Source organism: Chelonoidis abingdonii, chromosome 4, assembly GCF_003597395.2.
Source record: "Chelonoidis abingdonii isolate Lonesome George chromosome 4, CheloAbing_2.0, whole genome shotgun sequence".
NCBI classification, from domain to species: Eukaryota; Metazoa; Chordata; order Testudines; family Testudinidae; genus Chelonoidis; species Chelonoidis abingdonii.
In genome coordinates, this window is record NC_133772.1 from 38,388,899 (window position 1) to 38,405,960 (window position 17,062).

Genomic DNA, 17,062 nt, shown 5'->3' on the forward strand with positions numbered 1-17,062 from the left:
GCGAGTGTTCGCCCGTCTCACCCGAGCGTCGCCCGAACAGCAATCCCAGCGGATTGAGGGGGAGGGACCCGAACCTGCCCGAGGAGATCGGAGACTAGAGCCGATTAGAGTCGAGCCTGCCCGAGTCCTCCCAGCTCGTCCCCATAGCAGCGGGGAGCCGAACCGAGCCGAGCCCCCTCCGATCTCACCCGAACGGCCGGGCTGGCCAGGAAGCCGAACGGACAGCGCCCGAGTCTGCCCGAAGCAGAACGAACCCAGCCGAGCGCGCGGGACGCCCGAAGGCCGCGGGGCTGAAGGGGAAGTGGCGGGCTCCTTTCCGCCCTCACAGCGCGCGAGAATAAGCGGCAATGGCTGAAGGCGCCCGAAGCCCCAGTGGCGCACGGGATGCCGGGATGCTGGAGGACTAAGAGGTGGCGAAGGAGGGGGGGGACATGGCTGCTGTCAGGAGAGGTGAGTGGACGCGTTGCCATCGTTACCGCGAGCTCCGTCGCCGATGGGTCGGGGGTGACGGTTCCCAGCCAGACGGAGTGCCGAGGGTGGGGGACAGTGAGGGGTTGCCCCTGCGGGATGATGGCCCTCGTCCCTCAGTTGCAGTGTTGCCATGGTTACTGCACGGCCCTGGTTACGTGACAATCAACGCCAGCCGGCGCGCGGCACCAGGAGGCGATGGGGGTTATTACCTCGGACGGTGCGGTACCGTTCACTACACGGCGGCGACGGGCTCGGGTGGACCCCGAGGGGGAGGGGGCAGCGCTGGTCAGTGTGAAACAAACGGGTTGAGACGAGCGTTTGGACGGGAAGGGAATGTGAAGCGATTCCGGAGTCAGCCCCGGGATCTCGCGGGGCGGGGGAGGGGGCAGAAGGAGGGTCGCTGCGACCTCCCTTCCAGGAGAGACAGGCTGAGTGAGCCCTGGCTCGTCTTAGCCCGGCTCGCTTCCACGCTCACGGAACAGCCTTGGAGGCTCCTCTCCTGCACTTGGACCCATGAGCAAGCCTTGCCTATAACCGGCTATCGGAAAGCGGGGCGGGTCCGGGGCCGTCAGTGCCTGAGGGGAGCCGCTGGACGGGGACTCAGAGGAGAAAGGTGTCCGGGAGATGGGGGTCTAGGGGGTTCAGGGAGTTGATGTCTGGCCAAAGGATGCAGGGCACTAAGAACAGGGCTGTTGCGTGTCTAGGGAGCTCAGGGCATGCAGGGGATTGAGGAGAGAGAGATGGTGGGTGTCTAAGGGGATAGTGGGTGGTGAGTATCTGGAAGAGGCAGGGGTTAGCTGGTGTCTGGAAGAGATGGAGAGAAAGGAGTGTCCCATGTTCATTCTCACCAGTCCCCAGTGCATACCCCTGTTATGAGTACCAGATGGCTGCAAAGGCACAACCAGAATTTTATTGAGGGGGCCCAGGAGGGGCTCACTGCATATGGGGTTCCCCTCCTTCACATTGCCCTGACCTCTTTCCCCTTCTCTCCCCACCCCTCGCCTTTCTCTAGGAGAGACCTGGAGTGGTGTGGACTCCCTTCCCCACACCAGGGAGACCTAGAGCAGTGGGAACTTTTGTTGTGCCCCTTGCCTGTCTGCTTCTGACTTTTACTTGCTGAACTCAGCTAAACTGTTTGGAGCCAGAGACTTTATGCTCTGCACTGCTGCATCCCAAGCCTCAGCAAAGGGGACAGGTTGGCTTTGCCTCCCCTGCCTCATACTGCTGCCTAGAGCTGCATGTGAGGAGCAACTGGAGGTCACAAGCGCCCCCAACATCTGACCTTCCGCTGTGTGCAGCCTCCCACTTCAGGGTAGGGACTGCCTGGTGTGTCTCCCTCTGACCTGTTCAAATCTATGCAAGCTGCATCCCTTCACCACTTGCAGAGGGCCTTGCCTCTTGCTTACAACCACAGCTGGGCAGGAAATAGTTTTCCTGTCTCAGGAAATTTTTTGAGACACTGAAAAATGTTCCCACCCCAAATTGGACCAACATCTTGAAAATGGTCATGAACCACACCATACCTCTCCCCCTCCCCCTCCATTTCAGTTGGGGTCAATGAAAACATTTTGGTTTTGACCATTTTCACTTTCTTGCTTTTCTAACTAAAAAGTCATTTAGAACCAGAAAACTGGAATTTTTTGTTTAAAAAATTATTTGTTTAGGCTATTTGGATTTTTTCACCTTTTTGGAGTCAAGAAATTCATCAAAACCAACCATTTTCCCACAGTTTCAGTTTTGACTAATCAGCATTTTCCAGTAAAAAAATTTTGTTGAAAAATTCCCAATCAGCTCTACTAACGTTATAACTGAATTCCGCCTAGGGATGTGCTTGGTAGGCTCAGCTGCTGCACTAGTGGTGAATCTATCCCACTAAGCATAACTGAATTGTCAGTATCCTGACTATCTTGTCATGCTTTCTTTGTATGAGTTCTGGCAACATGAACAACACAGCATGGATATTTTGTTTAATTTGTTCTCCGTGTGGGATACTCTATAACAGAGGTGGGCAAACTACAGCCTGCAGGCCACATCCGGCCCATGGGACCGTCCTGCTCGGCCCTTGAGCTCCTGGCCAGGGAGGTTAGCCCCCAGCCCCTCCCTTGCTGTCCCCCCTCCCCCACAGCCATGCCGCCACATGGGCAGCGCTCCGGGTGGCGGGGTTGCGCGCTCCTGCCGAGCAGCATGGCAACGTATCTTGCGCAGCTGGGCGGCACGGCTGCCAGACATGCTGCTTTGAGCAGCATGGTAAGGGGTCAGGGGAGAGGGAGCAGTTGAATGAGGCGGAGGTTCTGGGCGGCAGTCGGCATGGGGGAGTTGGATAAGCATGAGCGTCCCAGGGGGCCTGTCGGGGCGGGGGTGTGGATAGGGCATGGGGACAGGAAATGGGGGTTGGGTAGGCATGGGAGTCCCGGGGGGCCTGTCAGGGGTATGGATAAGGCTCAGGGCAATCAGGGGACTGGGAGCAGGGGGGTTGGATTGGGGGTGAGGTCCCAGGGGTAGTTAGGGGTCCGGGGTATGGATAAGGGGTGGGGCAGTCAGGGAGCAGGGGGGGTTGCATGGGGGGTCCCAGGTGGTGGTTAGGGCTGGGGGGTCCCGAGAGGGGTGGTTGGGGGACAAGGAGCGGGAGGGTTCTGAGGGGGGCAGGAAATGGGAGGGTGTGGGGGCCAGGCTGTTTGGGGAGGCACAGCTTTCCCTAGCTGGCCCTCCATACAGTTTTGCAACCTCAGTGTGGCCCTTGGGTCAAAAAGTTTGCCCACCCCTGCTCTATAACATATAATGAGGTAAAGCAAGGGAAAGAGATGCTGCACCAGTGAACTAGCTGTAGCTGGGATGAATGCATTGTTAACTATCGGTCTGTACAATTTTATCCCATGCCATACATTTTGTAACTGGCAAAACTCTCCTTGACTTCAGTAGTAACAGAATTTGCTTATTATAGCATTCCTGGCTACTTTTAGAGTGAGTTAATCAGTATTATGTTGTTTTTCATTATTTTAATTTAATATGAATAAAATAAATGTAAACAGTTACACCCAGCCTCCCAACTGACCTTTGCTGAGTGGGGCATCCTTCATTTTGATTAGTAACAATATTTTATACTCATATTAGCACCTTCCTGATGAGTGTTTCAAAGCACTTGACAAACACTAATGAATGAAGCCTCTCAATATCTTTATGATATAGGTAAATTGTCTTCATTTTACATATGTCGAAACAAGTACAAAGGACCAGATATTGCTGTGTATCAGTTTAAATCCAGAAGGACTCTTACCAAATAAGTAGAATTTCCCTTAATTTAGAGTGGTGTAACTGAGAGCAGATTTTGACCCAGAGACAGTACGTGGCTTGTCCAAAGTGACATAACAAGTTAATAAGTTAGCTAGAAATAGAACCCAAGACTCCTGGCTCCTCTTCTCATGGCGTACTTCTATACTAGCAAAAGTAGGATCTGTATTATAGCAGCTGCTAACAACGGTGCAGCTGGATGAGTGCTAAGCTGCTAGTAGATCTGGTTACACTGCTATTCTCTTACTGTTGTAAGTACTTCATTAAAAAAAACCCTAACAATGTACTTTTAATATCATTGCAAAGTCAACCACTGAGAAGTGGGAAATACCAGTTTTAAGAATGGTCATGCAACCTTAATTCAGCTCCCTAGTGCATATGCATTATGATACCGTATTTAATTACATGATCACATACTATTTTTTCTTATAGTATTGCCACAGCTTCCCAGAGTGTGCTCAGTCATTCTGTGGGGATGGTCCAATCATACATGGGAGCTGCAAGGGGCTGGAGCATGTGCAATACAAACAAAATCTGTGGAGAATTTAGTAGCCAATGCCTAAGAAGACTCAGCTGATTATGTGTGAACTGAGATTTTTCAGTGACTCATAACTTAGTCCTACTTGGTTATTTTTTTCACAGCAACAGCAAAAGGCACATTCCTGATAGCAGGTGACCCCCTGTCAGATGTCCAGTCCCAATCCAAAGCAAGGAGGTGTGAAAGCTTCTTAAAAAATGAGAATAATCTTACAACCAGTTCATTAACATGGGCAACATGAATTTTTCAATGCTCTTATTCTCCAAAAACAACCACCATTTTAGCTGAAAGTTTAAAAAAAAAAAAAAAAAAAAAAGAGTTTGAGGTAGATGCCTGGCATGGAAAATTTTGACTGAATGGTTTAAGTTTGGCAAAGATATAAGTAAGTGAAAACGGGGTCTTATAATGGGAAGTGTTGGGCAAACCTAGTTATAGGCACGGGCTACCTGCTACCTGATACATTTTTAGCATCAGAAATGCTAAATCCTGAAACAGATTTATAGAAAATGGGCCAAATTCTGTCTTCAAATATGCATGCGCACAGTGTTCTTTAAGAAAATTTGGCAGGGGCTACATTTAAAAAACTCGCTTGTTTGGAACAGACTTTATGGCCCTGGTTCTGTATTTGTTCAGTATATCAAACTCCCAGTAAAGTCAGTGGGATTCTGCTCATGGAGTATCTGCACGATCCAGCACAAGGGGCACAATTTTCAAAACTTTTCTTAAGACACACATGCAGCTCAAGCGTATGTACATGCAAATAGGCCCTCAGAACCATGCTCCTAAGAGCTCACTCGTATATATGAATGTGGGATTCGCACCGTGTTTGTATCCTTTCTTGAAAACGAGTTAGTGAGCCAGATTCGTCCCTGGTATAAACCCATTGTCTTCACTGGAGTTACATCAAAGATAGAGTCAGCCCATATTTAAGCATCGTTGTTTAGGCCGTTGAAAGCAAAGTGATCTTGCACTTGGCAGTCTGAACTAATTTAGAATAATTGAAAATTAGATGTCAAGTTACATAATGAAGTGGATATGTTATTACTAGATTACGAATTACTATATAATTATAATACCTATCTCACAAGTGTGTGTTGTCAGGCATAAGCAATTAATGTTGGTGAAATGTACTGAGATTCTATAGATGCTAAGTAGGATTATTAGATATTATATCATTTGTCCTTGGTACAAATGTAGGAATATGGTTAATGCCTACTTGTGGGCTAATGACAATGGTATACGGTTTTGTGTTCAGAGCACAGAACTGGGAATTAGCACTCTGGGTTCTATACTCAGCTCTTTCATTGACACTGTGTGATCTTTTTTTGGGCAAAAAATTGTACTGCTTTATCTAGCCCAGTATAATTAAAGTAATACAACCTCTGTAGTATGGAGTCAGTTATAGAAGTGTGTGACCAGAGTCCCAGGGGAGCTACATGGAGGTTACTCAATTAAGGTGAACTGCAAAGAATGGGGCAGACAATCCCCAAAGCTGGTGGATATTCCAATACTTAGATTTACCAAGTCAGCACAAAACCACTTCTATAATACTTTACGGTTACTCAGAAGCCAACAACACAGTTTCCTTAAAGTAATCCAGCCTTAGGCCTCCACCCAGACACCCAAGTCAAATATGATGAAGATTACTGAAAATCTTATTAATCATATAATAAAGTTCTACCAATCCCAAAGGATCAGACATGTTATCTCCCAGGTTAATGAATATTTCAGATCTTACCCAAATACATGTTTACAGCCAATTCTTATTAACTAAACTAAAATTTATTTAAAAAGAAAAGCGAGAGAGAGGGGGAAGGATAGCTCAGTGGTTTGAGCATTGGACTGCTAAACCCAGGGTTGAGAGTTCAATCCTTGAGGGGGCCACTTAGGAATCTGGGGCAAAAATCAGTCCTGCTAGTGAAGGCAGGGGGCTGGACTCAATGACCTTTCAAGGTCCCTTCCAGTTCTAGGAGATTGGTATATCTCCAATTATTATTGGGTAAAAGATCAGTGTGCATACAGACATGAGTACAGTTCTGAGATCAGATTCTTAATAGAGATGATGAGCTTTGTAGTTGCAGAGTTCTTTCAGAATTAGTCCAAGGCTATAGTTCTATGTCCATATTCGGGGTGATCTAGATGGGACTCTAGAGATCTCAGTCTTGGGACTTAAGCTTCCCCTGCATGAAGCATCAAGCAGATCTGAGATAAAAAGGATCAGGACCCAAGACATTTTTATATAGTACCAGGCCTTCTTTTGGTAGCTCAGAGTCTTTAGGTGAACAATAGGCAATCAGGGAGACTTTGAAGTAGGCCTATTTCCTAAGCATCACCGGTAATTAGCTACATGGATTAACATAAGGCAGTTGCGTGTTTTCCACTATTCACAGGTGACTTGCTATACATTTCAAAGAGAGATGAATACAGTGATATCACTGTTTACAGTTAATTTAAATGATATTTCCTTTTGATGTCTGAATGAACAGAATACAGCATAGACAGGAACTCTTGATTACATTGTTAACCTCTAACAATATATATGTAAACACACAAAAACACAAAAATTATCTACCAATATGTCCTTAAAAGTTGAATCTGGGTCAATTATCCTGCAAGCTGCTAAACTCTTTCTGGCCATGCGTCATACGGTGTATCTTAGGCTTGTTTACAGATGGAATTCCAGAATAAGAGCTATCACTATTCCAGAATAAGGGTATCCACACATGGAGTTATTGCACTTTAAATTAACACTCTACCTTAAGATGAAACAAGTTTCAAGTGTAGACAAGCCCTTTTTCCTGTTTGGGGAGTAAGCGATCCACACTAGAGGTTATTCTGGTATAACTATTTTGGTAAGAAATCACACCCTGAACTGACATATTTATATCAATAAAAAATTTGCATGTAGCCCAGTCCTTAGGCCCTGATCCTGCAAAGACTTCCACATCAGCTTAACTTTACGTGTTGTAAGTAGTCCCATTGAAGTCAATGTGTAAAATTAAGCAGCAGAGGCATAAATCTTTGCAGGATGAGTGTCTTAACTACAAAGTGCCTTAGTTTTGCCTTCTGAAAAATGAGGCTAATACTCAAGAGATTCTCAATTCTGTATGTACCTATGGAGTGCTAAGAGGGATAACAATGGACAAGTGAGCTTTCATTAGGTCAGTACTGCCACACTTCAAGAAAATTTAAATTTGGGTTTACAGGGAAGTTAGATTAGACACTTTCAGAAGAATTATTGCTTGGTTCATACATTTCTTTTTTTTTAATTGCACTGTGTTAAGGATTTATCTGGGCTTTCAATGACTGGTTGTAAGGAGAGTGTGGTTAGAAGGAAGTATCATTTGAGATGGGGATGGGGCAACATTTGTGGTGGTTGGGGCCATGGGTTTGACTTAATCAACCTTTGGTTGTAATTTAACAACAGATGACATTCTGATTCCCCCGCATGCTTCCCTAGTTCTTGTACGGTTCAGAAACAGAAATGTCATCAGGTGATTTATAATGAGTGCTGTGAAGGTACAGATACACAATGATATTTAGTATCTACATAGTGCTTAAAGTTTTCAAAGAGATGTACAAACTAGAGAAGGTGGGTTCTCTCCATGAAGGTTTCACAAAATGACTTTAGGGTTAATGTATCCTAAAACAAGTTATTTTCTAAATCTGAAGTAGCTGATGTGGAAAAATTTCAGTCATTTGTGCATTTTGCAACATTGTTGGTAGCAAAAATGTAGGCTGATTTTCTCCTAATTACTCCTTATTTTCCCTCCAATGGCAGGAAGAACTTCATCAGTTGTATCCTTTTGGACATCCCATCCCTTGCACTTGGGGATGACATGCAAGATCACTGTCTAATAAGTTTGCACAATGTTTATATTAGCATAGTTTTCACTGGTATCCTTTTTTGTGTGGCGTCAACCATCAACACAATCTGTTTGAGCTACTATTGGTAGGTGATAGCTTCTAAAGGTATGTCTTCACAGCAGAGTTATCCCAGGCTTCTACTTGGGTATTGCTGCTACCCCAGCACCCATACACACATGAAGCCCTCTTGCATGAATATACATATGCTTTCAGCCTGGGCTAGCTGGCTGGTCTGGTGCTATAGGCTGACTGTCAGGTTCTGCTTTCACTGGTACTGGTAAACCCAGCCATTTTGCAGTCAGGGCGCATCAAATGCCAATAGTCTGACTCCTCTGATGCTTTCCCAAAATTCCCTCTCCCCCATGTGTTGAAAAGGACAGACAAGTTCTCTTACAGTTTACTGGGAAAGAATCATAGAATGGGTCAGCTTACAGCAAAGCTAAGAACCATGGGATATGCCCCTAGAAGTCTTAGCAACATATGAATCAGTGTGGAGCAGTAACTCAGGAATGGTTTTGCAATGTGGCTGCTCACATCCAGGGTAGGTTAAGCCAGGGGCTGTTCATCTGAATGAAGAAATACCCTAAGTCAGTGATGTGTAGAGGAGTAATGGAAAGAGAGCTGAAAGAAAAAACAGTCACCATAGATTCATGGTCTTTAGAGGTGTATGTGGGAGATTAGAGGAGAAGGAGGGAGTGACTGGTTGGTCCATACTAACAATCTAAACAAATAGGTTTGTAGACTGAGCCACATGAAATCCATGCAGCACACACCCCTGAGATTTGACATTACATAGCTGACAAGAGGCACCAAAAGAGCATTGTAGCACACTCTTTGTCTCTCTTTCCTCTCTGGTTAATTCCTGGTGCTCCACCCTCCCTCCCCACCCACATCCCCAGGGTAACCTCCTAAGAAAAGAGACAGACACCTTATTCTTCAAAGACTTCTGCTACTGGAATTTCTCTAGCATTTTTGCTCCACCTTCAACCAGAAAAACAGGAAAAACAAGTTCTGCCTCATTAAAATTAACATGCTTACATGCTTGGGAACTGGACTACACCCAGGACTTGCAGGGTTTCTCATCCAAAACTGGGTGGGCACGAATGCTAAAATAATTTGTATGTTAATTTAATATCATCTTAAACCTGGGGGACAATAGAACTAAATGGCCACTAGAAGAAATCCATGCCAAATTCTCTCTTAGTTGAAATAGGTGCAGCTCCATGACAGCAGCAGAGATTTTGGCACCTGTATTTTATTGAAGGCGTTGTCAGCATTTGAAATGTAGATCATATTTGGCTTCTGTGGTCCCCCCTGCCCCCCCCCCGTTAAACAATGTATAATAAACAAATGAAAGAGACTACCAAGGAAATTCAAATGAAATACACGCCTGCTGGCTAGAAGACTCTTTCCCCACCATACACACTCTTGTAATATTGATCTGTCTGGAAAATTGGTGAGAGAGGCTGATCCAGAGGTTAGGGCACTAGCCAAGGATTTAAGAGACCTGAATTCAAGATCCTGTTCTACCATGTTCTACCACAGACTTCCTGCGCGACCTTATGCAAATCACTATTTGCCTAGTGCATCAGTTCCTCAGCTGTAAAATTAGGAATAATAGGGTTCACCAGAGTGTTGTGAGAATAATACCTTAAAGATAGTGAGGTGCTCAGATACTATGCTAATGAGGGCCATGTTAACACATAATCTAGCTAGAACTACGTATTAAAACAGACAAGAAACCAAAAAGCTATTGTCCTAAATTCATAGTATGTGGAATCTCAACTGATTTTAGGTATTTCCATTATATCAACAACCTTGGTATCTTAAGTGCCAATAGAAACATGTACATGCATAGATTGCTATGGAAAATAAGGGATAGTAGCATTTTGACATTAATATGCTGTGACCGATAGTTTATAAAATAGATTGACTGCATTACTGTTAAAGATCCTTAATAATGTTCGTCAGCTGTCGTCTGTTCCCTTACAGATCCTATTCTATTTAAATGGATTTTATTACATCTTTTATTTCTTGGCAACGCTTCTAATGATTATTTATAAAAGTAAGTTACTTTATACATACTCTAAACACAAAACTCAGATGTGTGCATGTTATATTGTGATGACTTGATGTACTTAGTGGTTTTGGATTGTTTATGCTTTGTTATTCAACAGATCAAGTTTTCAGTTATCCAGATAATTACTTGGCTCTTGATCTTGGGCTGCTGTTCGTTATGGCCATTCTAGAAGCAATCCGATTATACTTGGGTATGTTGATCTTAATTGGGTATGTTGATCTTTACACATTAATCATTTTATGAATGTGGATGTCAAAACTTGCTGATTTAGCAGCGTAACCAGTTATTTTACAGACTGTTAAACGTGTATGTTGTTAAACATTAATTCATCGATTGATCTGTATTGCCAGAAGGGCAAATGATAATAGTTATATATTGGTTAAATGTAATATTTTAGTACTACTAAAAAGGGACAGATTCACAGATAACAAGAACTGCTGGAAATGTAACACTAGAGTATTGCTGTGCTATTTATAAGTGTGTATGTTGTGGGAGAGAATCAAGCTCAAAACACAGAGGCCCTGATTCTACTGACGGGCTCCTTTACGCTGCTTCAGCAGCAGAAAAGCAGTCAAGCGGCTGGAAATAGCGCCCAGGGATTCCCCAGTACAGAAGATTTAATTGAGCAACCTAGAGCTGCCACAATTGTTCCACACCCCTCCTTCTTGCAGCCCTCATTTCTTCCAGCACTACACTTGGAGGGCAGGGTATGGGGCAGGAGGGACTCTTACCTTGACTGTGGCCCCTTTGCATTGGGTTAATGGACTAGAGTGGCAAAAAGGCAGTGGTGAGCTGGAGCCAGTTCCCACCGGTTCGCAGGAACTGGTTGTTAAATTTAGAAGCCCTGATTGAACCGGTTGTCCCGCGAGGGACAATTGGTTCGAAAAGGGCTTTTAAATTTATAAAAAGCTCCAGCAGCTCCCTGCCCTTCCCCCAGCGCCAGCTCAGCTCACTCCGCCTCTGCCTCCTCCCCTGAACGCTCCCCCAACTTCTCCTCCCCCACCCCAGCTTCCTGCGAATCAGCTGTTTGCTCAGGAAGCCTGGGAGGGGTGAGAAAGAAGCAGCGGCTTCCCGCAGGTGAGCTGGGGCAGAGAAGTGGGAGGCGTGAGTGGGAGGAGGGCTCCGGGCGCCGCATGGCTCCGGCCTGGCCCAGACCCTGACCCCGGCCGGCATGCGTCCGGCCCCGGCTTCGACTGCGGCATGCCGGGTGGCACAGCTCCGGCCCAGCCCTGATCTCGGCCGGGCGGCACGGCTCCGGCCTAGCCCCTGGGCTGGCCCTGACCTTGGCCAGGGGCGCGGCTCTAGCCCCGGTCCCGTTGGTGGCCGCGCTCCGGCCCGACCCGGTCCTGGCTCCGGGCACCTCGGCTCTGGCCCCTGGGCTCCAGCCCCGCTGAGCACCCTGGCTCTGACCGAGTAGCTCTGTTCCAACCCCAGCCCCGGCCAAGCCAACACGGGCCCGGCCTCGCTTCCCCACCTTTCCAGCCAGCAGGGTAAGGGGGCAGGGAGCAGGTGTTCGATAGAGTGCAGGGTAGTTGGGGGGGGTAGATTAGTGTCGGGATGGTCAGAGGGCAAGAAACAGGGGGACTGAATGGGGGCAAGAGTCCCAGGGGGCAGTCAGGAAGGAGCAGGGGTTGGATGGGGTGGCGGGGGGCAGTCAGGGGTAGGGATTCTAGGGACAGTCAGGGGACAGAGAGAAGGGGTGGTTGGATGGGGCAGGGGTCCCGGGGTACCATCAGGAATGAGAGGAGGGGTTGAATGGGGCAGCAGGGGCAGTCAGGGGACAGGGAAGGAGGGTGGATGGGGCAGGGGTTCCCGGGGGGGCTGTCAAGGAACGTGGGGGGTTGGATGGGGCAGGAGTCCCGGGGGGGGGCACAACCCCCTCGTGGGGTGAGGAGGAGGGAACCGGTTGTTAATATTTTGGCAGTTCATCAATACATAAAGGGACATATGAGCCTTGGTTCCAATCCCCACTGTAGGCATTACTGAGTCAGTCCAAAGGGTTGTGTGTGTTTGTTGGGGTTGGGGATTAATTTTTTTATATGCCAGGTGTTCTTGAGACATTTATACCAGCATACACCGTGGGCTGCTGCTGAATTCAGCTAGGTTACATCAGGGCTGAATTTAGCCTATTGTCTTCATTTTATAGTTAAAATGTGCCTAAAAGAAAATTCTCTGTATATGTGCTCAGAGCCTGTTCAATAAAAATATTTTATAAATAGAAAAATAAGTTCCAAGTCTGAGTCAATTAAAAATGAATAACAAAACTATTGACCCTAAAACTGGCTTGGATATAAGGTACAAAATTTTAACAAAAATACTTAACAGTTGGAACAGATGACTAAGAGATGTGGTACATTCTCCATTACTTGAAATATTAAAATCATATTTGGATCTTTTTATAAAAGATACACCCTAGTCCAGTGGTTCTCAAACTTTTTTTTCCACGTACCACTTGAAAATTGCTGAGGGTCTCGGCAGACCACTTAATGATCTTTCCAAATGTTGTTTATACTGTTAGCTAAATATTGTAAAGCGCTTTGCATAAAAGCACTATATATATATATAAAAAACTTAATAATAATTAACTTTTTTTGTTCTTCAAATAAAAGCACACAACTCATTTTTTAATATTAGTAGTCTTACCTTTCTAATGTGATGGATGTGCCCTCTCTCCCCTGCCACGGCAGCCCCCGAGCTGAGGCTGAGAAGGAAGGATGTCTCTCTCTCTCTCCCCTCAACAGCCACAGCACTGGAGGTGGGGAAAGCTGCCTCTTTCTCTGGCCACCATATCCCTGCACATCCCAAATTCCCCCACCCCCTCTTCTCACCCCATACCCCCTCTCACCTACTCCCATTCCCCCCCAAGGCCACCACCTCACCTTACATGTGCGTCTTCTCCAGGGTCCAAGCACCTAATTAGTGAAGCCATGCCTGCACGGCTCCACTAACTGAGTGGCCCTTTATTCTCTTGTGTGCGGCCACCAGGCGCACACCATAGAGGGAACTATCTGTGGACCACCTGAATGGAGCTTACGGAACACTGGTGGTCTGTGGAACACAGTTTGAGAACCTCTGCTCTAGTCAACAAGTTGTCAGGCTAGATGCAGGAACCATGTGGTGAAATTTAACAGCCTTTCAAGCACCAGGCCAGACTAGATGATCGTAATGATTACATCTAACTTTAAATTCTATTAATCTGGGGAAAATAATGTAGAAGTTGTGCTTAGGACTTGTCTACATGTGCTGTGTGGATTTTACACACCCCTGAGCAATGTAGCTATATTGACATAAGTCTGTAGTGTAGACCAAGTCTTAGAGTACCAGTAGATTGTCTTTTCTCCAAACTACCATCCTGGTCAGTGTTAAAATGACCGTGCTCATCTGTCTTTGGATCTGTTCTGAAGCTTACAGACAATGGCTTTGTCATAAACAGATAGCTAAGGGTTAATGTTTCTTTTACCTGTAAAGGGTTAACAAAGGGAACCAAACACCTGACCAGAGGACCAATCAGGAAACTGGATTTTTCAAAGGACGGGAGGGAACTTCTGGTGTTTGTTTTTGTTCTCTCTTTGTTTTCTCTCACATGAGAGAAAGAGGTTTTCTTTCTATCTCCAAGCTTCTTTCACCCTTCTGTTACCAAGGTGTGAGACAAAAGGAAAAGCAATAGGTTTTATATTGTAGGTTTGTATTACATGTGTGACCTTGCTGGAATGTTCAAATTGGTATCTTTTGAATAAGACTGTTTTATCAATATTTTCTTATAAGCAATTAGCCCTGTAATGTCATCTTGATGCAGAAGTTTATATGTTTGTCTTTTTCTTTCTTTTTTATATAAACTTTCTTTTTAAAACCTGCTTGAGGTTTTCTCGGTTTAGGCTTACAGGAACGAAGGGAGGGGAAAATCTCGTTGTGTTAGCTTGACTAGGTTTGAATGCATAGCCTCAGGGGAGGAAGGAGGGGGAAGGTAAATTGCCTCTCTGTTTTGCATTCAAGGAGTTTAGTACAGTATCGCCAGGATAACCCCGAGAGGGACGCTGGGGGATGAGATAAGAGGAGACAAGGGAGGAGGTTGTTTTCCCTGTGGTGGAGCATCAGAGTCTCTGAGTCTTGGGGGTCTCTCCAGAGAAGGTTTGGGGAGACCAGAAGGGGGCCAAAACCCTGGAAATTTTGGATGGTGGCAGCGAGATCAGGTCCAAGCTGGTAATAAGCTTGGGGGAGTTTCATGCTAAGCACCCAGATTTTGGACGCTAAGGTCCAGATTTGGGAAGAAGGGGCTTATTACAGGCCTCGATTCAGGAAGGCATTTAAGCATGTGCTTGACTTTAAGCATGTACTTACAGTTAAGCATGTGTTTAAGTGCCTTACTGAACAGGGCTGCTCTCGAAGACATTGTCCCTGTAAACAGTCAAAGATTCATGTAACCCTTTTGTTTCCTCAAGGTACAAAGGGTAACCTGACAGAAGAAGAGGTTCCACTAGGGGTCAGTCTAGTGATTACTGTTGGCAGCATAATGTTGTCTGTCTACTTCCTGGTGTGGGAAACTTACGTGCTAAAAGCAGACGTCATAATTAACGCTATTCTTCTTTTTACGTATGGACTTGAGGGACTACTACAGATTATAGCCATTGCTGCATTTGTCAGCTAAATCTCTGCTGCTCAGAGTTGTAAGGTACATCTGCTTCCAACATTTCTTCAGTAAAGAGACAACATGCATCTTTAAAGTCTAAAAGTATTTGGTTTCACTTTCTCCAGTGTAAAATATTGTGAAGAAACTCATCCTTATATTACAGGGTTTAATATAGCCCTACTCCAGCACAGCCCCCCATGAATAACCAGCTAAAATATCCTGTACAGTAGCTCTGTTCCACTGTTTGACTAAGTAGTTCATTTAGTGGCAATGGCCCTGCTTCAGGAAAACACTTAAGCACATGCTCCGCTTTAAATCTGAGTAATTCCATTGCAGTCAATGGGAGTGCTTCTGGGCTTAAAGTTACACACATAATCAAGTGTATTCCTGCATTGAGTCCATGTCCTGACCTGCTGTGCCTAAAGATGTACATGTGTATTTAATCAAAATTCTGCATCAGATATTTGTATCCAAATTAGAACAAATATAAACCAGCATATTACTCTAGTTGTATGTTGGTGCAATACCCAGGGCCAGCTCCAGAGTTTTTGCCACCCCAAGCGGCAAAAAAAAGAAAAAGTCGGGATCAGCAGCAGCTCCAGCACGCCGCTTTCTTCTTCAGCGGCAGGTCCTTCCCTCCAAGAGGGACCGAGGGACCCGCCGTCAAATTGCCACTGAAGAGCCCAACCTGCTGCACCTTGCCCTTGGCCGCCCCAGGCACCTGTTTGCTGAGCTGGTGCCTGGAGCCAGCCCTGGCAATGCCATTGATTTTAATGAAATCAAACTGGCATAAAACTGGAGTAATATAGAGGAGAATCCGGCCCTGTCTATGTTAAAAGAAAATACTGTGGGCTCAATTCTGCACTACCAGGTACAGAGTTGTATTTGAGGGCAGAATTTTGTCCTGTTGTCCTTATTCTGATCTCACTTGTGCCTTTTACACCTTCGTAACTGACTTCAGTGGAGTTATTCTGATTGATACCAGTGTGTGAGAGAGCCGAATCAAGTGCCCTATATGCACAAGGGAGCTGTGTTACGGCTGTTGTGGGAACTACAGGTCCGACCACTCCTCATTTCCACTAAGGCCACATCTCTGCTTTGGCAATGTAAAGGATGGGGCTTTAAAATGGGCATGAATGTTACCTCTCCTTTGTACTACCTGAGCAGTGTAGAATGACCTTTTTATAAATAAGAATTAGTCCTTGATTTTTCCTTTTGAAAGATCAGCTTTAATGTTGTGTAAGGTTTTTATCGTCTCTATATGATGTATCTATTTTTATACCTTTCCTTTCCTGTTCGGTTAAATCACTATTTTAAAATCTGTTTGACTAAATGCGAGCTAAGATTTTGCAGATGACCATGGGTTTTTGTAACAGTGTCATCATTGGGTTTTTTGTACATAATTATAGCCTTCATATTCATGTTTTATTTTTGTATCAATTTAAAAAAAAATAAAGAATTCATTACACTCTAATTCTGTTTGCAAGTGCAAAATATTTTGGAGACCAGCTTCTGGGGTATGGCTAAGCCGCACAGAACACAAGTTAGGGGGCTTAGGTAGAGTGTGTGGAAAGGACTCCTTTGATTTTGCTGCTTCTATGTGCAGGCCAGTTCACCTGTACACTGGGAGAGCATCCTGAGGTCTGCTTTAATTTACACCAGGCTGCAGTGACTGCAGGGGGCTGAAAATGCAGCCAGGGACTGGTGTTGCCTGGTAGTGGCGCAGCCACACACCCAATCCCCTGCTCTGATGGCAGCAGGGGGGCAGTGATGTAAGAGCCCACGTGGCAGCACCATGCCACCAAAGGATCAATCTTAAAGTAGGGAAATCGTCCATGAGCTAGTTAACATCTGCTTCAGAGCCAGATTATACCTACAGTGTAACTAACATCAAAATCTGCATTTCTCCAGGCAAATCTCCTGGGGATGAAATCTTGGCCTCTTAAAGCCAATGGCAAAATTTCCCATTGATTTCAGTAGAGTCAGGATTTCACCCCAAAGTCAATGCGAGAACTATGGAAGTGCATCCTAAGAGGCAGCAGATAAACTGAGTGACTGAATGGTTTCATGCTTAATCTGCATAAATCAAATGGCAATCCTTTTGTTCTTCTCCATTTGCCTGGCATAATGGAATCTGCCCTGTCATACCCTTTCTATTAATAAAGTAAAATGCACAACCTATAACACTGCT

The 17,062-nt window shown here is 45.5% G+C and overlaps 1 protein-coding gene and 1 long non-coding RNA gene across 4 annotated transcripts in view; one reads left to right on the forward strand and one right to left on the reverse strand.

Annotated features, from left to right (window-relative positions):
- The first annotated feature begins 379 nt into the window (after window positions 1-379).
- On the forward strand, window positions 380-16,345 carry TMEM80 (transmembrane protein 80). Of its 2 annotated transcripts, XM_075065072.1 has the most exons (6): window positions 380-450; window positions 8,079-8,095; window positions 10,136-10,229; window positions 10,342-10,434; window positions 11,253-11,321; window positions 14,684-16,345. In XM_075065072.1, exons 1-6 carry the CDS (start codon window positions 432-434, stop codon window positions 14,887-14,889), a joined length of 498 nt encoding a protein of 165 aa, XP_074921173.1. In that variant the 5' UTR covers window positions 380-431; the 3' UTR covers window positions 14,890-16,345. The 2 variants fall into 2 exon arrangements, with proteins under 2 accessions (XP_074921173.1, XP_032660182.1); XM_032804291.2 differs by lacking the exon at window positions 11,253-11,321.
- Window positions 6,301-17,062, reverse strand: part of LOC116838796 (uncharacterized) — a 77,174-nt gene continuing 66,412 nt past the window's right edge. For both annotated transcript variants that reach the window (XR_004376990.2, XR_004376989.2), the window contains exon 3: window positions 6,301-6,499. This is a non-coding gene — a long non-coding RNA (uncharacterized LOC116838796). The remainder of the gene's footprint in view (window positions 6,500-17,062) is intronic.